The following is a 10615-nucleotide window of genomic DNA, read 5'->3' as shown; positions in this document are numbered from 1 at the left end:
GCCTATCCCAGGATCTGGTTCTATACTGTAAGGACTGTGAATCTCTGGAATAGCCTACCCTAGGAGCTGAAGTATGAAATAATAACGGTACTGCACTCTCTCATGCAAAACAGTGTTGCAGGCAAAAAAATGGGTTCTCCAACCCTAGAGGCAGACAAAAGTCATTCTGACTCGCACATTTTTTATGCAGTGGAGAAAAAAAAATATTGATAACACAATGAAAAGAGTTGATGTGCCATGGACAAAAGAATGTATGAAAAAATTGGATAGGAGATCAATTGATGTAACAGTTTCGGTCGCCCGTTATGTTGCTTATGTGGATCTTACATGAGGAAGGTCTTGCGACCGAAATGTCCATAACATCAATTGATCTCTATCCAATTTGTGCATACATTCTTTTGTCCTTGGTGCATCAACTCTTGTCTTCGTGTTACCAATAAAACAAAATTTTCTTCACTGCATAAAAAGTGTGTGCAGCAGAATTACTTTTGTCTACCACAGGAGCCGGTCACAGCTGACAGCTTCCAAAAAGGATTAGATATAAGGTTGAGCGATAGGGATTGGAAAAGATCGGATTCCGATCATTGATTGAGTAAATTTAACGATCACGATTGGAATTCCGATCCGATCTTTTCTAGCAGGATCAGGGTCGGAGATTATTTCAAGATCGGCTCAACCCTCAAGTGACTTTTCCCATAGAGAAGCATTGACTAGGGTTGAGGATCAGGATAGGAAAATGTCGGATACCTATCGGCGATCGAGCAAATTTCACGATTGGGATCGGCTGGAAACTGATCGGAAATCGGATTTTGAAATCGATCCTGAAATCTCAAGATCGGCTCAACCCTAATTAGATGCCTTTTTTAGAGCAAAGTAGTATTGATGTTATGGAAATGTATAGAAGACTTATTTCCTTCTCTCATCCCATCAGACATGACATTTTCATTCCTTGATTGTACTTGATGGACTTGATGTATCTTTTTCATCATGTAATAAATCTATGCAATGTTCACCACGAGTTCACTCTATAAATTAAACAAAAAGTCTATGAAATGATAAAAAAAATTATAGGGGATAAAAAGGACAACCCTGTTAAGGGTCAAAACTGGCTTTAATCAGTAAGCGGATTAAAGTTTCCGGATCCAAGATATCTTTGGTGGGGCCGTTACTGCAGAAGTCTGTCCATGTACAACTGCTGGCCTTCTGCTGCTGAACCTGTGGATACAGTGACATTGTCCTGACAATATCCATGATATGTAGATCTGTCGATCTGCACAAGCTGCCTTTATCTCATGACAGATAAATCTATAATATAGAGAAAAGAAAAACCTTATTTGGGGGCGTGGCCTAGGTGTTTGCTCTGTACAGAATTACCAATTCAGAGCTCCTGGTCCCTGGCGGTGTTTAACCCGATCTTCGCCAGTCAAGGCTCCCTCTTCTCTCTGGCTCCGACATGGTCCATTGCCTGGGCCGCAAATCTGCTTCTTCAGCCCGGGTAGAACCGCCGCTGGCGAGGTTTCTTCTTGCCGCAGACTCTCCTGCATGTCTGGCCAGCGGCTCCAAAATGGCGCCGCGCGCACTCTCCTGAGCAACGAGCGGGTCCCTCCGTGGCAGCAGACAACTCCGGCAAGGCCGCTCTCCCCTCCGCTGGCTGCAGCTGCTCCTCTGACCCTGGCTTCTTCTTCCTCCGGCATGGGGACTCCATGGCCGGCTACTGACAGAATGGTGCAGACCCCTCCAGGACATCAGAATGATGGCGGTGCCGGCTCCGTGGTGCCCCCCCCACTCCTCCATGATGGGCTCTGCTCCTGGGACTGCCACAATGGACATCAATCCTCTTGCTTCCTGGCAAGGTAAGAGGTGCTCCATAGCTGCCTACCCTTCCCTCCTGGATCCTGCTGCTACTGGCCCTCCAGCAGCATCCCTGCTTCCCCTCCAGCAGGCTACAGGCCCCTTGCCAGAGTGCTCCTTGCACAAGCATGCAGAGCCTCCTCCCATGGACTCTGCCTGCCCTCCTTTAGGGGCCCTTCCTTGCTACTGACCTCTACTCCCTGGATACCAAGGTATCGGCCCAGCAGCAACGCATGGACTCTATTGACCAGCGTCTTGGGTCCCTGCGGCAAACTCTCTCTACTTAACGCATGTTTAACTGGCATTTGTTGCTGCAAGTTGACGACCAGGAAAATCGAGGCCGTCGGAATAATATCAAGCTCCGTGCAATCCCAGATGCTGTCCCGACTGGGGAACTTTGCTCCGTTGCCATATCTGTCTTTAATACCGTTCTCTCCAGGCCAACGGACATGGAAATTAATATCAATAGGATTCATCGAGTGCTGGGACCCAGGAAGGTGTCCTCCACCAACCCTAGAGATGTCCTTTTCCGGGTCCACTTTTATAAGGAGAAGGAGGACATTTTACAAGCTGCTTGGTGTCACGGTCCAGTCCTCTTCCTGGATGGCTCGATCTACCTCCTCCCAGATGTGTCTCGTCGCACCCTGGCCATGCAGCGTCTCCTCAAGCCCATCTCCTTTTCCGTGGCTTTGTCTCGTGCCACTCACCAGAGGTGAGTCTCACCCCCCCTCCTCCGGGGAGGGTCGGCACCCCCATGGTTCGCTCCTCTCTGCCTCCCGCTGTCGTGCCCTTTTATTTCGGGGCGCCTCAGTCAGGTATGCAGACAGGTGGTCTGCTTCTGTTTGAGTTAGCTGCGGTATGCCCTGAACTTTCCCGGGTGTGGGTGTCTATGATTTCGAAAGTACCTCTGGCCTTCATACTTGTTTCGGGCCTCGACCCCTCACGCTCTATTTCCTTTTATCCTTTTTTGGGGGGGTTTGCTGCTCTGGGACTGGGTAGCTCTGGCTTTTCTTGACTACCTCGTCCCCAATTGGTTAGATAGATTTGGCAGCTCTCCGAGTGTATACTGTGGTGTGCCTCTGAGACCTGCATTAGTGGGCTTTCCCACTGTTTGCTGTTTCCCGTGCCCGGACTAGCTGGGCCTGATTTTAATGGGTTACCCATTGTGGGGCTAGCCTGGTTCTGGATAATTAAGATTGCTTTCTTTCTTTGATTTTGGGTTCTTCTCTCTCCCCTCCACCACTCCCTCTTTTTGCATTCCCTACATCTTTCCCTTCACCCTCTGGGTTCCGGTCTCCCACCTTGGACTCCCGCGTCTTTTTCTCTGCCTAAGTCACCGGCCCTAACACTTCTGGATAGTGCTCCTCTTGATCTGCTTACTCTGGGGTCCTCTACCACATACTGTGGTAGTTACTTGAAGTCCCATCTAGACCTCCCTCGTCGCACCTACCATATTTCCTCTTTTCCGCATCTGTTTAATGCGGCCAGGGCCTGTATTCCTTCTCCGGGGTGTTCTACTAATTCTCCCTCCTTTAGTCGACAGGTCAGTTATGTGGAGGACTTTGGAGATTAGGGGATCTCGTTGCCTCTCTTTTTCTTAGAATCGCTTCTGCGGCCTCCGCAGATGCCTTGTTGCCCTGGCTTCTCACTCAGGTTGCCCAGACACACTGTGTCACGGGATGGTTAGAGTCTATACTATAGGCAATGTGTAATATATATTTCATGTGGAATGTATTCTCTAACCTGTTGTAAACATCAGTGTGTAGTTGGCTGATTCGGGTCTAGTGTGTTAGCACATTGTATGCAAATACCTCTAACTAGTGAGGACAATGGGTGGAGATAATCTGATCAGTGTCTCCAAGAAGATGTTGGACTGTGCATTGTCCATAGTAGACAGGGAGTCTGCTCTCCTTGGTATAGGTGAGGGGGGAAGGATCTGTGACTCAGCCCTTCCCACCCCCAGATATAGGAAGTAACAGTTTAGTATATAGATATAGCTAGCAGTTAGTATGTGTTAGCCGGCCTGTGCACAGCTCTGTAGAGAGCCAGGATTTAGTTACAGGACCAAGGAACCAAAGTTATCATTGGATTGTGACTTCTGTGGACTTATTGTTGTTACGGTTGATGTGACCGCCGCCGGCTACTAACTTTGTGGATTACAATAAATTGCTGTTGTCTCCCGACCTCTTGCGTCCCTGTTGATTCAAAAGACCATCCGGAGGAAGACGTATACCTTCGCTCCGTGACAACTGGTGGCAGCAGTGGGATCAACAGCGGACAGCGAGATGGACTACAGCAGCCCAGCGATTAATGGAGCCACAACCTCAGAATACAGGAACTGGACTATGGCAAGTCTACAAGTAAGGGCCCAGGAACTAAACCTGCGTTACCAGGGAAGAACGAAAGATCAACTGATCGAGGCACTGGAGGAGATGACCCTGCAAAGCGACCATGAGGAGGGCTGCCCCCAGGAGACAGTAGAGATACAGGAGTGGCAGGTACAGACCCAAAAGAGCAGATGGGTTGTTTTGTATGAGGAGGAATTGGCAGTGCTGGGGCTAGAAGCAACTGCAGAGCAAAGGAGTAGAGCATTACAGAGGGCTCAGGAAACGGAGAAGGAGGAACAGAGAATGGCGCATGAAAAGGAAAGAATGGCGCATGAAATGCGAATGGCTGAGATAACTACGCGGAATTATAATCAAACGTCGACCCCCAGCCCAACAGTGAGAGAACCACCATATGTCTCCCATAAACACTTCAAGACCTTTGAGGAAGCGGCTGGGGATGTTGATGGATATTTTCAGGACTTCGAACACCAGTGCCGCCTGATGGAAGTCCCAGAGAAGGATTGGGTCCGGTATCTGGTGGGGCACCTACGAGATGGGGCTGCGGAAGCTCTCAGAGCCATGGACCCTAGTGATCAGCGGGACTATGAGGCCATTAAAAGAGCGGTGCAGAAGTATTATGCAGTCACTCCAGAGACCTACCGAGTTCAGTTCCGCTCTTTGTCTTACAATGGGGGAAGCTCCTTTCACATGTTCGCCCACAAGTTGAAGCAAGCATGCAAGCGCTGGCTAGAAGGAGAGGAGGCTGTCACAGTCGATAAGATCCTCCAAGTCATACTTAAGGAACAGTTCTTTTCCCAGTGCCCCGCTGAGATCCGTGAGTGGGTGCTGGAAAGGAACCCAGCCACAGTTGAGCAAGCTGCTTCCCTTGCAGATGAGGGCCTGACCATCAAGCCGCAGTGGAAGAGGTTGTTTGCAGAGGAGCGGAAAACTACCACAGTCCACCAGACACCCTTCAGCCAGCCACCCACCTTTCGTGCCCGGCCTCAGGATTACAATTCCCCCTCTACCCCTGCCCCAGCCCATCGGCCTCCAGCTATGAACAACCCTGTCCCTAGACAACGACCTACTGGAAGAATGCTAGAGCGCAGATGTTTTGGGTGCGGGCGGCCTGGACATTTGCAAGCTAGTTGCCCTGCTAACATGGGGGCACGGGCCACCGTGGCATCCCGGCCTATTCACTACCTGGGAACCACCCCTAGGACAGAAAGTTTGGCCCCATTTCCAGATGACTCCATGAATGACCCATCTGTTCCACCTCCAGGGGTCTATGGGATTCAGCCTTCCACCACACATCCCGCAAACCTTCAGCGGAAGCACTTGCAGGAGGTCCTACTGGATGGCCGAACAGTTGTTGGATTCCGGGACTCGGGAGCTTTCCTAACGGTAGCGGACCCCCGAGTTGTGCGACCCGAGGCCCTAGAGGAGGGCCCTGGCATTTCTATCAAGTTGGCAGGGGGTACTCAAAGACGTATTCCTAAAGCTACCGTGGAACTCGACTATGGTTATGGACCAAAACGATGCACAATTGGTGTGATGAGCGGGCTGCCGGCCGATGTTCTGTTAGGCAACGATGTTGGAAATCTACAGTGCCACTTTGTGGGAGCAGTGACCCGAAGCCAAGCTCAGAGAGATGCCAACATGGATCCACCGGATTTTCTGACAGATGCCAGCCCTTCAACCCTACAACTTTACCATTCAGCACCGCCGAGGGAACCAACACCAGAACACAGATGGGTTATCCCGGCAGGAGGACATATGAGCTATAGAGACTGATGTGCATTCCCCAATTCACCTGTGTAGGCCAATTGCATCATGCACATGTTTTGAGAGGGGGAGGGGTTGTCACGGGATGGTTAGAGTCTATACTATAGGCAATGTGTAATATATATTTCATGTGGAATGTATTCTCTAACCTGTTGTAAACATCAGTGTGTAGTTGGCTGATTCGGGTCTAGTGTGTTAGCACATTGTATGCAAATACCTCTAACTAGTGAGGACAATGGGTGGAGATAATCTGATCAGTGTCTCCAAGAAGATGTTGGACTGTGCATTGTCCATAGTAGACAGGGAGTCTGCTCTCCTTGGTATAGGTGAGGGGGGAAGGATCTGTGACTCAGCCCTTCCCACCCCCAGATATAGGAAGTAACAGTTTAGTATATAGATATAGCTAGCAGTTAGTATGTGTTAGCCGGCCTGTGCACAGCTCTGTAGAGAGCCAGGATTTAGTTACAGGACCAAGGAACCAAAGTTATCATTGGATTGTGACTTCTGTGGACTTATTGTTGTTACGGTTGATGTGACCGCCGCCGGCTACTAACTTTGTGTATTACAATAAATTGCTGTTGTCTCCCGACCTCTTGCGTCCCTGTTGATTCAAAAGACCATCCGGAGGAAGACGTATACCTTCGCTCCGTGACACACTGTAACCTGTTTGGCCGAGGCCCGCATCTAGTCGAGGGGTCTAGTGTGGGTGCTGGTGTTCTGGTCCCCCCCCCCCCCCCCCTTTTTTTTTTTTCTCTTAATTTTCTCTTCTCCTCATCTCCCCCTCTTTCTTCACTCCCCCCCTCCCCTTTCTTGTCTTTCCGTACACCCATTTTGAATGTTATTGCCTCAATTTTGTATCTCTGTCTGTAATTTATTGTTTCGTCCATGTGGACATTTTATTATTACATTTGGGGGCTCACTGGGCCGTGTTCTGTGGTCCTGCCTTGCTTCCCCTTTGTTTCTCGTTGTTTCTCGTTTTTGTATAAAGAATTAAAAAAACAAAACAAACAAACCTTATTTATTCAAGTAAAGACAATTATTTTTTCATGTGACTTTCTCTCCCCATGACTGGCTCATGAATATAATAACACATGATGTGATAAGTAAATCTAACTACATACACAGAGATCCCAAGTACTTCTATACAGACTTTGTGCACCAGTCTAGGAGGAATCCCATCATCTGTACCACAAGACTACATGATGGATCCCAGTACTTATAAGCGCTATCATCTACACGGCCATGATACCAGACAATTTCTGGACCAATATTTGTCAGATAAAGCTGCAATGATCTTTGGAGAGGACATCCTGATATTTCCCATGAAAAGCCTCACAAAAGCTTTCTCAGCAGGTCTGTATCTGGATTATCTATGTTTAATTTATTTCCATACTAATTGGTGAAATGTATTTATTTATTTTGAGATATAGAAGATCAGGTGGGACAACCAGACTGCTCAATTTTACCAAGTAAAGGGATCAGAGTAAAGCCTTGGTCATTGAGTATAATGTAAAATCTAGGACATCAGGGTTTAGTAGAATCATTTCCCCCTATGTAGTCTTCAGACACCAGGAAAACTTATTGATAATGTCAAAAGGCAACTCAAAAATGTAACTTGTAAATCTGCTGTTCTCTGGCAGTTTGGAGTCCACCAGTTGGTGCGAATGTCACTTCTGGATCTCTTATCAATGATAACCTGACCATGTGTAGAATCTCCAGTACAATGAAAGATATCAGTTCGTACATAGTTTGGGGTCTACCAGTTGGTGTTACTGTCACTTCCTGGTCTTAAAGAGTAACTAAACTATTGAACAGCTTTTGATTTTATAATTTTTTGTATTAATGATCCAAATACATTTTGTAGTATATTTTATTATCACATTTTGTCTCCTTTCTGTGAAATCCTGTATTTCTCTATTCTTCCCCTTGCTTCTCTATTGAGATCTGTCCCTGCTTGTTACAATGTATAGTGTACGGGCTTGAGTGTAAAGAAGAGAAGATAATGGGGGTGGTGGGGTGGTGGAGTGGTGGGGTCAATTCAAACACTTTCAGCTCAGATATTGTAGAAACTTGATCCTTGTGCTGAATGACAGAGAAGATTCTTATCTTTTTTAAACAATAAGATTGCAGTTCGATATGAGAACTTTTAATTGTTGTATGGGCTAGTAGACTAATGGAAGCAAATCTTATCCTATAAACTATTTCATGATTATTTTTGTTTAATTCTTATGCATTAGATAAGTAACATTTCCATATTTCCTGGAGATGATATAGACTTATGTTATCTACAATGTATATTATACTTTAATGTGTTGGTTGTTTCATTATTTGGATTCTCCTACAGGTCATATTAATGGAGACATCTTACTGGACCTCAGCTTTGGTTCCATGGTTCATCATCTGTATTCCGCCTGTGAGTGTTTCAAACACATCGTAGTGCTGAAGGTCAATGACAGATGTATCCTGGAGCTGAAAAGATGGGTGGACAAACGTACCGGAGCCTTTCATTGGGGCCATACCGCAAAGCTTCATGTAGACATAGAAGGAAAAAGGTGAAGTATTTGTCCAACTATTACGGAAAACCCACTGTGTTTGTCCTACAATGACAGTGGGTTTATTGCAGAGGGGTTAAACAGGAATTTGTGCGGCCGTCCCCTAAACTAAAAGCATCAATCGGAGAGATCATTATAGGGTGCTTTGTGAATGGCAGGTTGTGAAAAAAGTGGGAATGGCCTTTTGAAGGGATTAAATAGCTTCAGGCCCTGTATAAGGCCAGGTTCACATGGGATTTTTTTGGTCCGGAACCTGAGGCGGAGGCCGCCTAACGTTCTGGACCAAAAATGGGTAGCCACGACTGAATGCCGGTGCACTGCACTCCACATTAAGCCCAAAGAATGAAACTAGTCGGGAGGAGGGAGTGTCTTCAGGCCGAATCACGAGGCGAATCGGCCTGAAGAATGTGCATATTGCTTCTTTTTTTCCGGTAGCCAGAAGAAACGGCTCCCGGAAAAAAGAACTGACTGGCTCCCATTGAAATCAATGGGAGCCATCTTTTTGGTCAGGATTTTGAGGCGGATACGGCCTCAAAATCTTGCAAAAAAAAAACCCATGTGAACTTACCCTAATAATACCAGAAAATAAAAAAAATAAAATAAAACTATTGCACCAGATATATTCATCCTATTCAGTAATCTATATAAATATTGTTTTAGTTTGTTGTATGGGCTGGTCTTACACGACCGTAATGCTTTTACGGTCCGCAAGTTGCTGATCAGCAAAATAGTTGATGATCACCAACTTACACTCCGCAGATGTCCGTGACCTGCCGCACTTGCCCATAAAGTTCTATGGCCGAGTCCGTGCAGGTGCCGTGAATTGCGGCCATTACGGACATGTTCTAAAAATTTTTGGTTGTGGCCCGGCACACCATGGATAAAATATCCGGTGGTGTAAGAGGCCACATTGAGTATAATGTGTCCGCAAATGGTCCGCAAGTGAAAACCCTCAATTGTGGACTTAAACTAAGGTCGTGTAAGACCAGCCTAAGGGTTAAGGCCACACAAAATATCTCTGTTATTTATGATAAGGGACAATCAGTTTCTTCAATTTCTCCATCTCTTTCAGTCACCAGTTGGAGGACAAAGAAGTAAAAGTGAGATCATCAATGCAACACGTTGTGAAATGTGACCTCGAGAAAGAAAATATGACCGAGCCGATAGTTTTACCTCCGGCCGATTGTATCATCAGTGCTTGGCTACTAGATGCTATCTGCAAAGACCAAGATGACTACATCAGATATCTCAGGAAGTTCTCAAGATTGCTGAAACCTGGAGGACACTTCTTATTATTTGGGTGTTTAGGTATGACATATTACACAGTTGGGAAAGACAAGTTCCATGCTGTCAGCTGTGATGAGGATTTTGTCAGGAAAGCTCTAGAAGGAGAAGGTTTTATAATAGATGAGTGTAAGATCCATAAGAGAACATCTGTGAGTGACCTTACTGACTATAAGGCAATAATATACATTGTAGCTCACAAGAAGTAGCTCAAGGTAGAAATGTAGTGACCTGATAAAACTCTTGTCAGATTATATTCAAGCCTTCCATTGTGTGCATACATCAGGAGTAGAGCTGAGCGAGTAGTGTTCGATCGAGTAGGTGTTCGATCGAATACTACGGTATTCGAAATACTCGTACTTGAACACTACTAGCTGTTCGAAGTTTAAGGTTCGATGCAGAACCAGCGTTGATTGGCAGAATGCTATACATTACCAATCAACGCTGGTTCTTCTCTTACCTTTCCAAAGTCTTCTCTGCACTGCATCCCCGCGTCTTCTTCCAGGTGGAATTCACTCTGCCTAGGCATCCGGCCTAGGAAGAGCCGACTGCGCATGCGCGGGCATGCCCTCGCATGCGCAGTCGGCTCTGCTCAGGCGTCGGGCCGGGCAGAGCCGACTGCGCATGCGCAGTCGGCTCTGCCTAGGCCCCGATGCCTAGGCAGAGTGAATTCCAGCCGGAAGACGCTGCGGGGGCGCTGCACCGGGAGAAGACTTCAAGGGGAATCCAGCCCGACCGTCACTCATGGACTTGGTAAGTATAATTGTATTGAATGTTGCCTACCCCTGAAACGAGCATTTCCCCCCATAGACTATA

At 46.9% G+C, this 10615-nt stretch overlaps 1 protein-coding gene across 1 annotated transcript; it reads left to right on the top strand.

Moving 5' to 3' along the window:
* Positions 1–7150: 7150 nt before the first annotated feature.
* LOC142209865 (nicotinamide N-methyltransferase-like) lies at positions 7151–10008 on the top strand. The gene is made up of 3 exons (XM_075278905.1): positions 7151–7316; positions 8308–8515; positions 9588–10008. The coding sequence occupies exons 1-3, from the start codon at positions 7163–7165 to the stop codon at positions 10006–10008; spliced, it is 783 nt and encodes a 260-aa protein (XP_075135006.1). The 5' UTR covers positions 7151–7162.
* Positions 10009–10615: the final 607 nt, after the last annotated feature.

This window comes from Leptodactylus fuscus, chromosome 6, assembly GCF_031893055.1.
Source record: "Leptodactylus fuscus isolate aLepFus1 chromosome 6, aLepFus1.hap2, whole genome shotgun sequence".
NCBI classification, from domain to species: Eukaryota; Metazoa; Chordata; class Amphibia; order Anura; family Leptodactylidae; genus Leptodactylus; species Leptodactylus fuscus.
This window is presented reverse-complemented; position numbering and strand designations above follow the sequence as displayed.

What these genes read in the sequence shown, in the direction of transcription:
- LOC142209865 (XM_075278905.1), top strand. Translation starts at nt 7,163, where the DNA reads ATGATGGATCCCAGTACTTATAAGCGCTATCATCTACACGGCCATGAT. An exon ending in CACAAAAGCTTTCTCAGCAG is followed by an intron (nt 7,317 to 8,307) that starts GTCTGTATCTGG and finishes ATTCTCCTACAG; the next exon opens with GTCATATTAATGGAGACATC. An exon ending in GTAGACATAGAAGGAAAAAG is followed by an intron (nt 8,516 to 9,587) that starts GTGAAGTATTTG and finishes CATCTCTTTCAG; the next exon opens with TCACCAGTTGGAGGACAAAG.